The sequence below is a fragment of the Manis javanica genome, chromosome 1 (genome assembly GCF_040802235.1).
Source record: "Manis javanica isolate MJ-LG chromosome 1, MJ_LKY, whole genome shotgun sequence".
Lineage (NCBI taxonomy): Eukaryota > Metazoa > Chordata > Mammalia > Pholidota > Manidae > Manis > Manis javanica.
The window spans coordinates 17,071,107-17,088,759 of record NC_133156.1 but is presented as its reverse complement, the minus strand read 5'-3'; the positions used below and the strand labels follow the sequence as shown (position 1 = coordinate 17,088,759).

General features: G+C 37.9%; 1 protein-coding gene across 6 annotated transcripts in view; it reads right to left on the bottom strand.

Annotated features, from left to right (window-relative positions):
• The window catches only part of BRCA2 (BRCA2 DNA repair associated), a 58,265-nt gene that overhangs the window by 17,976 nt on the left and 22,636 nt on the right, over positions 1-17,653 (bottom strand). For all 6 annotated transcript variants that reach the window (XR_012127917.1, XR_012127918.1, XR_012127910.1 and 3 more), the window contains exons 13-18: positions 13,101-13,170; positions 9,177-9,610; positions 8,510-8,691; positions 7,214-7,401; positions 4,244-4,414; positions 3,390-3,744 (exon numbers count right to left, since the gene is read on the bottom strand). Coding sequence is in view for 3 of the 6 variants with exons in the window: in XM_073228928.1 (XP_073085029.1) it covers positions 3,390-3,744; positions 4,244-4,414; positions 7,214-7,401; positions 8,510-8,691; positions 9,177-9,610; positions 13,101-13,170 (1,400 nt within the window). In the remaining 3 variants the exon portion in view is untranslated. The remainder of the gene's footprint in view (positions 1-3,389; positions 3,745-4,243; positions 4,415-7,213; positions 7,402-8,509; positions 8,692-9,176; positions 9,611-13,100; positions 13,171-17,653) is intronic.

Here is a 17,653-nt window from a genome sequence, read left to right as displayed (position 1 = left end):
TTACAGTTAATAAAAACAGTAAACATGCACACGGTACTTCCTATAACATATAATAACATTAATCTTCACAACAACCCTAAGGCTTATTCCTATTTACAGATGATGAGACTGAAGTATAAGGGAAATTACATAACCTGCTCAAGGTTACTCAGCTAACAAACTTATATGGAGCCAATGTGATACAAAGTGATTTAAGGAAATCGCTCAGAAACTGGAGACAACAGGTACCTCTGAAGGCAGGAGCTTGAGGTGTGGCAGAAAATAGGAAGAAAACTGGTTGAGATTTTGTATAAAGATAATTAAGGTCTCAGATTTCCTCTTGTATCCCAAGCAGCCAGGGGACTGGTCCTACCCTCATATCAAAAAAAGCCCAGGAGACTGTGCTCTCTGGAGAGGCTGCACCACACATCCTGGCATCTGGAATACCAGGCAGAGGCAGCCAGGGCTGGGGGTGAGATGCTACGCTGAAAACAAAAATGAAAATCCTTAAGTTAAATGAGTCTCCCTATTAGTTTTCGTGCTCTGCTCAGCTCTCAGAACAGTCACTGATATTTATAGGTCTCCTAATGTAAAAAATCAAATCCCTGTTTTATTATCTTACCAGCTGACAAGCCCCATCTCACCGAGAGCTTCCAGTCAGCTAGCTCATTAGCGTCCTACTCTCAAAGGAGAAAGAATAGCTAATCATCACCAATCGAAGAAAATTTCCAACCTGAGACACCCAAACAAACAGGTTCAAAGGGGGGAGAAAAAAAACTACCAGGAGCAGAAAAAACTAAAATAAAGCAAAGTATTAACAACAGCTTCAGGAAGATGAGAAGATATTATATCTATGAAATCAGATGTAATAAAAAAAGAAAGAAACATTTTGGGAATATTGAAGCCCTCTTGAAAATTGAAATTATGCCAAGAGGCATAAATTCACTTTAGCGATTAGAAGATACATAGAAAATAGCAGGAAAAAGACAACAAAAATAGAAAACATAAGAAAACAAGAAATTAGAGGACCAATCCAACAGGCCTAGGGCCCAAATATCAGGAGTTCAAGAAAAATGAAGAGAAAAAAAATGGAAGGGAAGAAATAATCAAAGAATTACTTCAACAAAATTTCCCAGAACTTAGACGGAGGATATATGTTTAAAGATGGATTGCCACTGTGTACCCAGGACAATGATTTTTTAAAATGTTGATACCAATGTACATTATTATGAAAATTCAGAATAGCAGAGACAAATGATCCTAACCACTTCTTATAAGCAGAACACACAGTGAAAGACTGGGAATAAGAATAGCACTAAACTTTACCGAAGCTGTACTAGAAGAAAGAAGATGATAGAGTCAATGTCTTTAAAATTCTGAAGCATTTATTTCAATCTCAAATTCTAGACTCAGCCAAATTTACAGTAAAATTAAAAAAAGGTGCATGTCCCCTTTCTTGACAAGCCTCTGGGGTTGGTCTGCCCTCAAAGCTAGGGAATAAATCTAGAAAAATATGAAATCCAGGAAATAGGACTTCTAATATAGAAATAGGTGAAAATAATTTCCAGAATGGTAACTGTGCAGCATACATAGCAAATAATCACTTCAGAAAGGAGCAATAATAAGGACAGGTCCCAGGATCTCCAAGAAAAAGAAATGGAACTGATAAAGGTGTTTTAACATATTGAGGTGACTTTTATATAGCTCCTGTGTGGGGATGAATTAGAGATAAAGGATACAGAAAATAAAGAAAAACCAAAAAAGCAAGACAGTTGTAAACTTCTGGATAGCAGTTCAGCTGTAAAGGAGAGAAATGTATTCATAGTGCAGTTGACCCTTGAGCAACATGGGTTTGGACTGCACGGGTCCACTTACGTGCTTTCTTGTTCAATATACAGTATTGGTGATTGGAGGTGAGGCCGCAGATTCCACAAAGTGGTCGAGAAGTGGTCAACGGAAATGGAAGAATGTTATATGTAGTGGCCCTTACAGGAAATCAAACCTCCCACCTTGGTGTTATTAGCACCATGCCCTATCCAGCTGAGCTAACCAGCTGCTATATGGACCAGAGAGAAATGCCGAGACAGGGGAGAGGCCGAGGAGCTGAGGCCCAGGTCAGCCAACTGAGAGGAAGGAAGTGGGAAGCGCTGCTCCTTTGAAGTGTGTCCCTCCCGCCTAGGCCTGACCCACCTGCGGGCAGGTGTCATCTGGGGCAGGGACCAGGACAACAGCTGACTCACCCTCTGCTTGCGCTCTTTTCTCTCTTGGACTCTACGACCTTCCTATTTCTTCTCTACTCTTCTATCCTTTGTTGCATCTGAAGTTAACTGACCCATTTTACATACAGTAGGCCATTAGAACTTAAGTTTTTGGAGAGTCAAAAGTTGTATGTAGATTTTTGACTACATGGGGGTCAGTGCCCCTCACCCCGAGTTTAAGAACCACCTGTATATGCTGAGTTGCAGAAAATATTTTTTCAGTCACTATAACATGACTCCCACCTTTCTCAGCAGAAAGCGAATTAAAAGTTCCTGTCTAAACTGAAGAAGACACAGCAGTACAAGCAAAACAAATACCCAAAGGGGTTCAAAGTTGGCCAGGAAGCATGAGTGGGAGTTAGGCAGGGCTACAGGTTGACTGCTTTCTTTTTTTGGGGTCATAAACCTTTTATTATTTGAGTTTTGAAATATGTACATGTATCGATTTGATAAAACCAAACACTGAAAGCCACTGCCAAGTTTGATATTTTAAGCAACATAAAACAAAAGGCTGTTTCAGCTTGACTAAAAGCAACTTAATGTGGAGTTAATGACAAAGTATCTCTTCACCTTAAAAGTGTTTAATTTTATAAAATGCTTTCCTGAATTAGAGTGACCCAGAATATAAAAGAAGTAAACTTTTTACAAGGTCTTTTATGTGAATCTGAATGTGCTACTATCAGTAATTTCTGACAGCAACATATACACTGCTGAACATGATGAAGTCCTAGTATGTAGTTTTAAATCTACATAGAGGTAAAAGGCATATTTTATTATTATATATTCAAGAATCACTGGAATTTAATTCTCTAATCACATTGGAATAGAGATGTGATCAAATATTCAGGGTGGAGGCAATTTACTATGAGAACAAGATAGTGGCGGTGGGGGGGGCAAAGTTGCACATTTGCTACAAATTTATTATTCTTTAATTGCAACTGCATTACTTTAGCTCAGTAAATATCCCAAAACAACCCCCAAAATTTAACAGTCTGAGGAGTCTTCCACTTACACTAAGGTTATCAATACGTTTTCAAGAAATGAATCATCCTTAATAGGCATAAGTTTAAAATTCTCAGTGTAAATCTTCTTGAATTTAATTGAATCAATGATTGATTTTTTTTACCAAGATTGTGCATTAAATTAATTTACCTTTAACATAAGAGATTCTGGGGCTTCAAGAGGTGTACAGGCCTCAGGAGAACCCACCAGTTCTGCTCCTTGAAGGATGATCTTCTGACCCACAGTCAGCCTGCCGTTCTTTAAGAGAGCTAGGAGGGGAGGGTCTAGCTGGGCCTTAATTGCGTACCACCCATCTGTCAGTTCGATGGCACCCACTTTTTTGGTATCCACACTACTTGTTTTACTGTTAGAGGTTTCAGATGCATCTGTGCTTGGGGAGATTATTCCAGAAATACAGAGAACAAGCGTTTTTGCAGCTGTGTCATCCCTTTCCATTATCTTTTTTATAGCTGATCTTCTGCATCTATCAATTTCCAGATCGTATCTACAAGAGAAAAATGCATATTTTAGGAACCATGTCTACAATTACACTGTCAAGAAAAATCCTTGAATAATTGAGAATAAAAATTAATTCCTTTATTGAAGAAATAAAATACTAAGAAAAGAATTTGAAATTTGGCAGCTAGCAATGTATTAAGTGTTATACTGCTAAAGTAAGAATTAAATATTAAAACACCCCAAAATGCAAAAACGCTTTATTAGCAATCCTTGAATAGATCAAGTTAGTAATTCATACTCTTTTCTCGTATGCCCAGAGGTTAAAAAGGAGGTGGTGGAGGAGGAAACCAAAGTTGTATGAATATGTGATTTCTCTTAAGTGGGGGCTGAGGGATGACAAGAGAATGACTGTACAACGGAACAGCAGCGTGGGACAGTGACGGTCACCGCCGCTCATGTGCCTTTACGATGTGGGAGTTACAGACTCCACAGACGTCTGAACCATACGGCTGTATCTAATCACATAATTCACGATTTAAACTTGCCTGTATTTTAGTTGAAGAAGTACCCTTTCTGGGCTTAGGCATCTATTAGCAAATTCCTTAGGAAAGGCGAATTCCATAGCTGCCAGTTTCCATATAATCCATCTATAGTGATTAGAAACCCAAACTGCAGAAATAAGCTTGGGATCCACACCTGGGGTGTCGCACAGAGCCCTGAGCAAACAATGGTGGAGTAATGGAATGAAAATGTGGTTTTTATAATAAAATAAAAATATAATAAAAACATAAGATATTGACTTCAATAACCACTATTCTTTGCACAAAAACTACATTGTACAAGATTATTCAGTAACTTCTTATGAGTTAACATATAAAATCAGTAAGTAATATAATTGTAGAGGGTGATTTGACATGTATCAAGATACACTAATAAAAATTCCACTTATTAGTCAATACAGTTATTTTAACTGGAAAATGAGACCCTTAATTTAAAATAATTACATTTTAGATTATTTCTCTTACTATGCTCTTCTTTGCACCTTCTCCTCTCATCTTTAACCCCTCCTCCTTTCCCGCCCACACTCAGTCCCGGGGCGCAGAAGCCACCCAGAGAGCCTTCCCGGGCTTCCGCGCTCGCACCTGCCAGCCCGCCAGCTCCGGACCCGCGCGCCGCGCCCCCTCCCGCCCTCCCTGCCTAGGCAAGGACGCCGATCTCGGGAGCGCCTCCTCTTCTCCTGTGTCCTCATTTCTTGCCCTGCTACTGACCAACCATTAGCCTGAAAACAGGTTTTTTTCCTACATGACAACAGACACAACAAAACCAACACCCTCGGGTCCCACTTCCTTCTCCAGACGCTGCGCCCTTCTCTCTGCCGCACTTCTTGGCATTTCCGGAATGGCCGCATTCTCTCCCCACCTCCTCTTCTTCCACTGTCGTCTAAGCGCATTCTGAGCAGGCTTTTGCCCCACCAATCTACTGAATTATTTTTATTAACATTAACAACGATCTCTGCATAGCCAACTCCAGGCGTCAGTTCTCGGTCCTCACCTTGCTTACTTGTCAGCAGCCACTGGTCATTCTCTAGTTCCTGAAGCTCTATCTTTATTTGGCCTGCAACACACCACAGTCTTTGACATTAATTTCTAACTTTGGGGTACTCTTTCTCAGTCTCTTTTCATGGCTTTAAATTCAATCTATATGTTGACAACTCTCAGATTGATTTCTTTGGCCTATACTTCACCTATGAACTACAGACTTGCAGATCCAGGATCTCCCACCAAGAATCTTACTTATTCAGTATCCCCATTTGGATGTCAACTAACACCGCAAACCTCAAATGTCCTAAACTGAATACTTGATTTCCGTTCCATCTTTAGTCTCAGTTCTCAGGATAAGGTAACTCTATCCTTCCAGCTGTTCATACCAAAATCCTTGGAGCCACTCTTACTCTCCTCTTTCTCTCATACTCATCAATCCTTGAGCAAATCCTGATGGTTCCGCATTCAAAATATGCCCAGAACCCAAGTGCTTTTCACCAACTCCACCGCCACCCCCCCGGCCCAGGCACCCACCTCTCACCGGGATCACTGCAGTAGCTTCCTGAGAGCTCTGCCTCATTCCTTGCCCCTCTCTGCAACCTGACCCCAGTAAGCAGCCAGAGTCAGGTCATGTCACTCTCTCCTTTAAACAATCTAGTCATTTGCTCAGAATAACAGTGGTTCCCCCCACCCACCAGCAAAAGCCAACGCTCTTACAAAGGCCTCTAAGGCTCTACCTCTCTGCATGTATTCCAACTACAGTAACTCCCCTCTTGTTCCTCAACTGAACATGCCCCACACTCAGAGCCTGGGATGCTCTCCCTGAACGGGCCTAGCTGACTCCCTTGACCACCTTCAGGGAACTGATCAGTCACAACCAGTGAAGCCTCCTGACTTGCTCTATTTAAGAACCTGCACCTCTCCTCTCCTGCTTCTTACTACTCCCTTCCCAGCTTTACCTTCACAGTATTTATCACCTTCTAGTGCACTATACAAGTGGCTTTCTTTCTAAAAATTTCTTTCCCCACCACAGACACTTCCACTAGGATGTACGACTTACTAAGAAAATTTTTTGTTTTTGTTATCACTAGTACCCAGAATAGCATCTGGCACATAGTAGGTGCTCAATACATATCTGTTAAGCAATCAGAAAAACACCTTGAGCTTCAACACTCAAACACTGTGAACCATGCCCATGTGATTAAAGGGTAATCACGCTTAGCCTCCCCAGTATGCAGTCTACTTAAGAAAAGAAAATAATGCAATTGTTACCATGCTTTTTCAACTAGAATTAAAAGCAGGTATTTGTTTTGAGACAAGTATAAGATATAAGTAACATTCCTATTCTAAAATACTCCAAAAACATTAAAAAATTTAAGGAAAATTTATCACTTTCCTAAAACTATAAATTTTGGAAAGATGTACAGAAATTTAAAAAAATAAAAGCATTAAAGAAAGGTTTTCTATCTCTGGCCATTGACATAAGGTAACAAATCCCTGATAACAAAAAATTTAAATTACGCTTGTATAAATAGTAGAATCATAACAGGTTATATAGTTTCTAAATTTTTGATGTTTTAGGCACTGGACTTTACTATTTACTTGCTAATACTGATATTTCTGTTTGATTTTAGTATTTATATATGTGTTGAAATACACAATGGATGAGAATATGACATAATATATGTGTGTGCATAGGTCTACAATAAGGTCAACTCAAATTTAACTTTTCTTAATCAGTCTTTGTTTTGTAAATGCAAGAAAAAGTCCCAATTAAAAAAAAACAATGAATTAAATCCTAAGACAAACCATAATTCACTTTTCAAAAGATCTCAACAGAATGGCAACCAAACCACAATGCCCTTTACAATGATTCAATGAATAAAATATATATAAGGAAAGAGAAACTTGTGAAAAGAGAGGGAGATGACAGGGTACATAAAAATGAACACGGAATCTTTTTGCACCGAGTACCTATAAAATTCTTCTTTTCCAGCCTTTCCGTCACTGGCGGGTATGAGCCATCCGCCGTCAGCCAACTGCATTCCTCTTCCAGCCCAAAAACCTTCCTTACCAAAATAATCCTGAGTGTCAAACTGAAAAGACTCTGCATTTTTGCTGTTAATTTTTATGCAATGTTTAGAAACGCCAAACATATATAGCTGCACAAAATAAATGATAGAACAATTTGATAATGAAAACCAAAGTCAAACAAGAGTATGTTTCATAAAATAAAAACAATTATAACAAATGAAAACTGAATTTAGTCAAATGTTTTCATTTAAATATTAAAATATTCACATAAAAATCTTTAACTTTTATTAGAAGATAATATTTTATGCAATATAAACCACCCATACATTCGAAAGTCTCAACTTTTACCTTCCCCTTGTGTATATGCCTCCCGCTATACCTGCCATCAGAAGTCACTGTGAGGATAAACAAGTAATTTAATGTTCTACAAAATTTCTTAAGTTTAAAAATTTAGACAGGAAAGAGCAGTATGTTAGGGACTCTGACCACTGGAGGTCAGACTGTCACCCAGGCCCAGAGAGGCGCTTCCCTTCACCCGGACGCCTAACCCCAAATTATCCTTTCCTTTGTTCCCACGTGACTCTGGGGTCAGACTCCTCGCTTTGGAATTGTGGGTCTTCCACTTATTAGTTAAGTGGCTTTGGGGCAGTTACTTAACCCTCTCTGTGCTTCAGTGCTCAGCTGTGAAATGAGGGACAAAACAACAATGTCTTTCTTTAAGGTACTTGGGGAGGATTAAGCAAGAGAACCAATGCAGGAACAGTGCTTGCAAGAGTGCCTAGCAAGCAGGAAATACTCAATGAACGTCACCTATTAATATGACCAATATTATTTTCACTTCCCCATTGCCTAAAATTCTAATTAGACTAGTACTGGGTTAATAAGAACCTTCTTTTAAAAATGTAAATAGCATTTAGTGGGTGCAGGGCAATGAGCTATTCACACTTTACATTCAACGAGACTACTTTCCTCTAACAACTCGCTGACAGCACTTGTAGTGACAAAATGAGTATGTTTTGAAGGGGGAAGAGAAAGCGTAACTTTGAAGCACAGATCCCTTGGGGAGGGTAAGGCAGCGGCGGAAGTAGCAGCCACTGTAGGGTGACTAGGAAGCATGGTAATTTCATTCATCCATTCCTGCATCAATTTGTTCTCTCTTCAAACAGAACTTGGACTTACTCATTAATAAAACTGAACTTTCTATAAAAGCTTTTAGTATTGTAGACAAAAGTGTACCTGTTTGTGAGAACACGCTGAGGGAACTCGGCCTTCTACTGCTACTTTCAGAGAGATTCTAGGCATAGCAGATGTTTTTGCAAGATACAGACTGCCTGGCTGTGGAAAAACACGTTGTCTTTGTTTCTTTTTAATTCGCATATCCTGTGTATCTCTGGCATTCTGAAGATTTGTGATTAAATCTATTGAGGAATAAATAATTAGCAAAAAATAAAATTGACCATAAAGCTTAAAAAGAGCATAATACAGCACACTGAATATAAAATTTAAAAAGGTTTTATAAATCCATATATATCATTTTGGTTTAATTTTCAATCTTCAGGGATGGGAAAAGTTTCAACTTGTAAAGAACAGATCTATTGTTTTTATTTCAATTTGGAGGAGAATTAGTGGGCTGATAAAAAAAATATATTCCAGTAATAGCAGTTCTAGGTTGCATGTCTGGTTTTTTTTTTTAAACAAGAAAGTCTATGTTACCTTTAAAAGAAACAATTAGAATACTTTAAACCTTTGGACTTAGTAAAATCTAAAGCATTAAAAAAGGTTTTGAAATTATTAATCATCACAAAAAGCACAAAAAAGAGTAAAACCCTCAAGGCATTTCTTTGACATGAGAAATGTCTAACTGAAAGGCAAAAATGTGTCAACACGTATTTTCACACAATACCTAAAGGTTCCTCTTTACACTTTATGGAAATCAGAGTTGCTGCTTGATTGGAGTTATTTTTGTTCAGCTGATGAATTTCACTGTCATTAATACTGTTTTCTCTCTCACCAGAGCCATGTTCACCTACAGTTTTTCGTTTTTGCTTGTTTTCCTCCAAATCAGTATTCCTGCTAACACACTGCTCATCTCTGTGAAAATGTGATTTCGTTTTAAAAGGGGGGACGAAGACTTTCGTCGGTTTCCCTGTAGCAATCGAGTGTCTCCGTTTTTCATTTCTTGTGGCAGGAACCTTACAAAATGGCTGCCTGGTAACTGAAGAATTGCTTGAGGATTTTTCAAAAGTCAGGTGTTCATAAAAGTGAGATTGAGAGAGAAATTCTTGACCAGGAGCAGTAAAATTTGGCCTCTGTATTTCTTGCCACTCCTTAGTTGTGCTGCAGTGGGGAGAAAATATTTGTTTGGTTATTTGCCAGTAAATGTACACATATAGAGTTTTAGAATATGCTTTTTTTTGTAGACCCCCCAACTACTATACATGGCAATCCTATTCTGGTAACTTCCGCTTATCATGGTGGTTGCCATCCAAAACAATGCCGTGTTTTTCACATCTGTACGCGTTTCTCGCACTGACTCCCAGCCTGTGGCTTTCCCACCTACCACACATAATAAAGAAGAGTCTGTGAGTGACAGATCTTCCGTGCTTGTCTCCTCCAGGGCTACCCCAGGACTCCTTGTCAGGATTACCCCCCTTCCCCCGAGAGGTAGGTCACTGGATGTCAACTGATATTAAATGTTACGGAGAAATGTAAAAGCACGGCAAGGGGCCCAGGAAGTGATCATCAGAATTAGATAAATGATATTCGATCCAGGGTAGGGAGGCAGACATCACTGAGAACGGGGCATGCGTTCAGAGACCCGAAGGAAGTGAGCAGGAAAGCCCTGCAGGCGTCTGGGAGGCCGCTGCAGGCGGAGCACACCTCAGGTGCTGGGTTAGACAGAGGGTGCCCGGAGCAGGGCGAGCAGGGGCAGAGCGAGCAGATGAGACTGGCGAGATGGAAGAAAGGGCAGATCCTGGGGGTCTGTTCACCACCGTGAGGACCCGGGCTTGTCTCTGAGATGGGAAGCCCCGGAATAACTTGGGAGTACAGAAGGGACATCGTCCGTCCGATGTTTAAACGGAGCCCCGGGCTTCTCTGCTCAGAACTCTCGGTGCCGGCAGGGATGGCTGGGCCAAGTCAGAGCGGGGAGACCAGTTCTACTGAAACAATCCACGCAGTTTTATGGGCAGAAGCAGTGAGAATGTGACTGAATTTTGGGTATATAATTTGAAAGTAGAGGTGTTAGACTTTTAACTTTTATAGGAAAACAGATTAGGATAAGGGACATCAGTTTTGGAGTTAAGTTTAACATGTCTATTAGTCTCTCAAATGAAAATGTCAAGTGATTAGCTGGGTGACTATGTTGCTCAGGCAAGAAACAAGGACTAAAGATAATAATTTTGGAGCCATGAGCAAAGAGATGGTATAGAAAGTCATGAGTGTGGACAAGATTACTAGGGAAGAAGGCAGAAGAAGCCATCTGCAGCCGACTCACAGGTGAATTCAACATTCAGTGGCTAGGGGAGGACCCAGCGAAAGAGCCTGGGCAGAGTGGACATGTTTGCAAGCTACAGACTGTCTGGCTGTGGAGCAACATGCTGCCTTTGTTTCTTTTTAATTCGCATAACCTGTATATCTCTGGCATTCTTAAGATTTATAATTAAACCTATTGAAGACAATTAGCAAAAAATAAAACTGAACATAAAACTTAAAAAGCGCATAATACAGCACATTGAACATAAAATTTAAAAAGTCTTATAAATCCGGCCTGGAGGAGGTGGGAGGTGGGGAGGGGGCGGGGACACACACACACAAAGTCTTATAAATTCATACCTATCAATTTGCTTTCATTTTAAATCTTCAGGGATAATACAAGTTTCAGCTTGTAAAGGATAATTATTTTTATTTCAAATTTGAAGGAAGATTAGCCTGATAAAAAATATATCCAGTAATCTAGAACAGCCAGTGGGACAGGAGGAGAAGTGAGAGAAAAGCCCCAGAAGCCAGAGCAGAGAAAGTGTTAAGACAGCAGGAGCGGTTAACTGAGAGGGTAACACGAGGATGGAGAGCTGACAAGGGTCAGCGATGCGGAGGTGAACTGGCAATTCCGACAAGGGGTAGGATATAGTGATAAAAGACAGGTGAGTTTAGGAGAGAAGGGAAGAGATGAAGTTGAAAAATTCAGTATAGACAATTCCGGTGAATTGTGCTTTAAGGGGGGGTGGGCAAGAAAATGGATGTGTGGAAGTGGGGGAGTCAAGGAAGGCTTTTCTTTTTAAGATGGGAAACTCACAGCAGCCACCACAGGGATGGGATCAGTCTAGCAGAAAGGAAAAAATGACTCATGCAGGAGAGAGAGGGGACAATTGCTGGACTGATGTCCTCCAACAGATGATTTAAAGGAGATTTAGTGTGCACGAATGAATAAACCTTCTGCTCCAAAATGTATTTTCATCCATCTTTTTTACTCCTTGTTTTTAAATACTAAGAATATTGTGAAAAGGGGGAGTTTGCTTTGTAGGTTATGATCCAGGTGTCTATTTGTAGCATCTAAGTGGAGCCCTTCTGGCACTTTCAGTTAGTCACTATTTGGCCAAGACAAACGTGCACCTACCCAGGGTCCGACTTGCTGGAAGTGACATCGAGGCAGCTTCCTATTTAGTTCTAACCTCAGTTTTTTGTTTTTTTTTCCTCGCATTCCCCAACCGCCCCCTGCCTGCCAAGACCCATGATTAAAGTCACACACCTTCTTACTATTTCCCAGCATCTGGAACACCCTCTTCCACCAAGCATTCCGTACATTCTGCCTGAAGTACTTTTCCTGCAAAGCTTTTGTCCCAGCTGCCAAGACTCTATGCTCTCACATCACTCTGTCCTACCTATTTTAGTATTTATATTTCACACTAATTCTTTTCATGCCTGGCTCCAAGACTAGCAATCTTAAGTAAACTTACATATCTTTTCATCTGTCAGGACAGTATAAATTAGATACTTAGAAAGGGTACTTAATAGATGTTTGTGAAATGCATAAAACTATTTTCCCATCATATGTGTAAATTAAGGTAACATGCAGATAAATAACTAAGCAATTACTTTTAGTATTACATGTTTTTGAAAATGAAAGAAGAAAAATCACCTAGCTTTCTACACTCAAAACATGTATATTAGTAGACTGCTGAAAATATATTCCAGAAATACAGTTCAAAGACGTTTTTCAACAAGGCCACAAGTTATTTTTTATTTTCTGCCTCATCTTCAGAAGTACAAGTTGCTGGCAAATGGATTTTTTCCTCAGGTTCTGTGGGGGAAACTGGGTGGCTTCTCTGCTTGCTAATATCAGATTTAAGCTTTCTATGGCTTTCTAAGTCATTCATGCTTTTTTGGCTTCCAAAATTTTGTTTCTTCTGATCACTGTACATGTGGATGTCTGCATTAAAAAAAATTTTCTTAGCAATTAGTAGAGTTTTGAGAGGGAAGAGAAATAAAAGGATATTTTCAATATTCAATATATGCCATCTTTTTGTTAACTGATTTTGAGCTTTTTCCTTAACCTCTCTCAAGCTTAGTACCTTATCTGAAAATTGGAATAAAATTTGTTTTTTCTACTTTACAAAGTTCTATGTAACTAAAAAATGACATAATAATACGAACAGCTACATGAAGTCCTACCAAAGTATCGATTTAGTCCTGATGCAGGCTTTTAAAAAAGGGAAGGGTGAACTTTTTTACTGTATATTAGTGCCATTATTTTTAGAAATATTTATTTAAAGAACCCATACATTCCTTACTCTATATTAAAATTAAAAAAAATTTAAACATGTCTTACCGGAGGGGTCCACAGGTAATTGGCTCTAAAGAAATGTGATGCATAAATAATCTTCTATCTTTGATTGTGCCTAGAAAAATATTATTTTCATTATGTATTAATGAAAATCTAATGGGAGATTTTATTTTTTATGTGTTTATTGCATTACATAAATATTTATATAAAAAATTTGAGATAATTATAGACTTTAAAATTTTCAATGCATTTATAATGGATGCTCAGTAAATAACTATCAAAAGAAATATTTGACTCACAAACTGATAGTGACTATCTACCAAATAACTCACAGTGCAAACATGTAAACCAGTATAAATTTAGTCAGCTGATGTTAATCATAACTCCAAGTTGTTAGCAAACTGTCAATGTAAATACCAAGTTTAAAAGTTAGTCTTATGAAGGTTTACAAGCTATACTTCAGATTATTCATTCTCAGTATGCAACCTATACTTCTTAAGCCTTCAACTTATCCATTAGTAGGGGATTGGTTGAATAAATTAGGATATATTGAGAGAGCTACATGATCCGGCACTACGCAACATGAAAAAGAATGAAGAACATCTCTACATACCATTAAAGAGGGATGTCCAGATAAATTCTAAAGTAAACAACAACAGAAGGTAGAGAGGGTGTATACAATAATACCCTCTAAGTAAGAAAGGAGGGAAATGAGAATATATACACATATATTTACTTAGTTAGTTTTACAAGAATAAACCCTAAAAGGATGAACAAAAAAACCATTAAAAATGATTACTGATATGATGAGCAAGAAGTGGCAAGATGATGAATAGTATGGAAGGGACAGGACTTTCCAAGGAGATCTTTCTATAGCTATTTAAGTAGCTATATAAGCTATGAGCTATGTAAGGGTTTTATTTATTCAAACATAAAATTTAAAAAAAGCAAATCCTAAAACTGAAAACAGACTGAAACAAATGAATCCAACCTAATTATCAAATTGGTAACCACACACAAAAGAATTATTTTGAGTAATATTTGAACATAGTATTTTGACTATACATTCTTGATAATATATATTTCTTAGGACAAAAACCACAAAGAATTCTTCAACTTCCCTTAGTTTTACTGTTAGTAGTAAAATCGGTATTAAAAATCTGAAACTATTATGTATGTATTATAAGACAATGATTCACAACGCGTGATCCATGGAACCGTGGGGGAAGGGTACCCAGACCCTTTTAGAGGATCCAAGCTGTCAAAACAATCAATAATAATGGTAAGAACAAAAATACGTCATATATGTCTTCTTCACTGTGCTGACATTTGCACTGCTGGTGTATCCTGCTGCACACTTTAGTGTGATGACTGTTGCAAGGAAATGCACTTAAATGAACTGTGCTACTCTTTTTTTCCCACAAATTCCATTTTCATGTGAAGGAAAAACCAGTAAATCAGTTATTCATACTTAGGTATTTCGCAGGTATTTTCTCAAAAATGAATGAAATGAGCTTGTCACTATAAGGAAAACAATTGCCAGTATTTGTTGGTAGTGGTAAAACCCAAGCTTTTAAACAAAAAGGAGAATTTTGGAAAGCTTGTATCTGGCTGTGGGCTTCCAAGTGTCTCGAATACTTAAACTTTTCAGATTAGATTAGTGGTATCATGAACAAATGTGATTGTATAATAAAACGTGCCAATGTTTAGGAGAGCTGCATAACTCGGTGAACTGTTTTCAAAATGACCAATGTACAATGTTACAAATATTAAAATTTCTCTATTTTAATCTTGAGTATGGTAGATGCAAATAGATGTAATCCATGTTAACAAATGTTCTTTGCCTCAATAATTTTTCAGCACACAAAGAGGTCTTGAGACCAAAAAGTGTGAGAACCACTATTGTAGGATAAAACAAACAAGTAAATACGTTAATGTTATTAGGAATCAAGGATTTCAGCATTAAAAAAACAATAAAAGCACCATCAGCAAAAAGCATACGCAGCACCCAAACCTTGTTTTTTAAAACTATTAACCACTGAAAGGAACTTTGGAGAAATGGTGCTTCTAGCACTGGGGTTACCAGGACATCATAGGAAATCTTTGTTATGATAGTAAAAAAGCAAGAAAGTGCTCAAAGGTTACTCGAGACATGTTAAAAAATTAAACCAACAAACCGACCGACCCTTCGGAACTTTGAAGGGGTTTTCACTTTCAGGTTTGGGATGATTTGAAATAAAAAAATAACATTATCTTTTTGCAAAGAAATACATTATTTATACTGTATTTAACTTTTAAACTTAATATACATGTTAAAAATAAAATTCTAAGAAATCAATTTTACTCAAAAGAGAAAAAACCAAATTCATTTGTTTCCATTGACAGTGATCATTACACCTTATTCTGAAAAGCTGGTAATTAAGGGAAAGACTCAACGTTTACTCTGTCTTTTCAAACACTATAATTCATCCCCAACTGTTAAGGAAAAGCTCTTCCTCGTTAAAGTATCCCAGCTAATAAATGTACATAAGGAGTAACAGAATTTTGAAAATCAGTATGTTTAAACCTCCAATTAAATAACTGATTCAGGTAAATATTATCAATGGATGTTAAAATTGTGAGTGAGACTGTCTGGGAAACTGAATATACTCACAAGTACAAAGAATCATCCCACAAATTACTTGCTAATTGCAAACAGAAAAATATACCTTTTAAATGAAGTGAGACAGTAGCGTCTTAACCAAGGGATCATATCACTTGGAAAAATGTACCCTCAATGTTATGCCATACATGTACACAGATTTTCTATGAGGCATTCTCGCCAAAAATGTATAAACTAGTCCTAATTAAGTCTGATCCAAATAGGGAATAGAGCGACAAGTTAATGATACTATGAGGAAATAAATAAATCCAGAGTGTGTGACAGTCTAGAAACAATTGGCTTAAAGTGTTAATATCATAAAAAACAATATAAAAATTGAAAAAAGGTAAGATTACTGCTGTGGATTAGATTATTAGGCTATTTTCTTTGGTGATCTTGGCTCTGTGATACCATGGCTCTGGATACCATTATGAATTATCATTATGTCTGAAACTAATACTTAAATGTTTTAGCAAAAAATAAAATAAAAAAACAACCACAGATATATTACTATGTATATCCACATATTATATGTAATTAGATAAAACAAACACATCAAAGTAGTAATAACTTGAATTCAAGCGGCAGTTATATGGGCATTAGTTATATTCTCCTAACTTTTCCATGTGTGAAAATGTTCATAATAAAAAATTATAGGGAAAGAATCATTCACTGGCAAAGGGTATCATGATCAAGCTGAAAAAAATCATTCTAAAAAATAATGAGATGTGATGATCAAATAAATACTGAATATCTACTGTCTCAAGATAGAATTATGATTATGCAAAGAGAGAATTATGATTATTTTTTGCAACAGCAACTCTGTTAGAACTGCATACATGTTCTTCTATTTACTTTTCCCTAGAACTATGTCAAACCAGTTGTTTTACAAGGACAAGATTTGCCTGTAGCTTACTGTCTGACACCATTCTTTCAATATCGAGGGAGAAGCTACATCTTATACGGGTTCTAAAGACAATTTAGCAATCAACAATTGAGTATGGTAAAAATTACCCTAAAAATCTGCTCATAAAGAAGAGTAATCATGGTTTTAGTTTTCAACTCTTTTCAGAATTCTTGTGCTACTAAGGTTTGTCAGGAGAAAGAAAAGAACAGAAATAAATGCAGTTTTCTGGATACTCAAACCATCCTGTTTGTAAGATAAATGACAAATCTCTATCACTAAATGAGACAAGAGTTAGAAAACTCCGTATGTTCGTGACTCTTTGGGGTTTATCCCATGTGTTTCAGAACTAAGGCTGTAGAGTTTCATACATTTATCCTTCACCATCTGAATTCCTTCTGTCCAAACCCAGGAACCAAATACATAGTGAGCAGTAGTTACGTATGTTTTATTTACTTTCAGGTACTCCATTGTAAGAGCTTTGGATTTCAATCTAAATGTGATAGGAAGCCACAGAGAGGTTTAAGCAGTCAAGTGACATGATCTGACCTTTGGGTTAGAAGATGATTGCTGTGCTGAGAACAGCCTGGAGAAGGGGCAAAGGCAAGAATCAGTTAGAAGCTACTCAGTGGCTTGGATGAAGGTGGTAGGGGTAGAGGTGAGAAAAAATGATCACATTCTTCTTACATTTTGAAGGTAGAACCTAAAGGACTTGTTGATGGCCTGGGTGTGGCATAAGAGGAAACAAAAGAGTGAAAGGTGACATTAAGGTCTTGATGTGATCAATTGGCAGGATGGCAGTGAGAAAGGAGAGACAACAGAAAGAGCAGGGGTGGGGGAGGGAAATCAGTTCAGCACAGGCCGTATACTTGAGATGCCTATCAGCAATCCAGACACAAGTACCAAGTCAGCCAACGGGGAAGTAAATCTGGAGTTCTGGGCAGACTAAGAGCCCATATATAATTTTGGTTAGCACTGAAGTTTAAGCACAGAGCAGATCTAAGGACAGAGCTCTGGGGCATTCATAGATTTAGAGCAGGGGAAGAGTAAGGA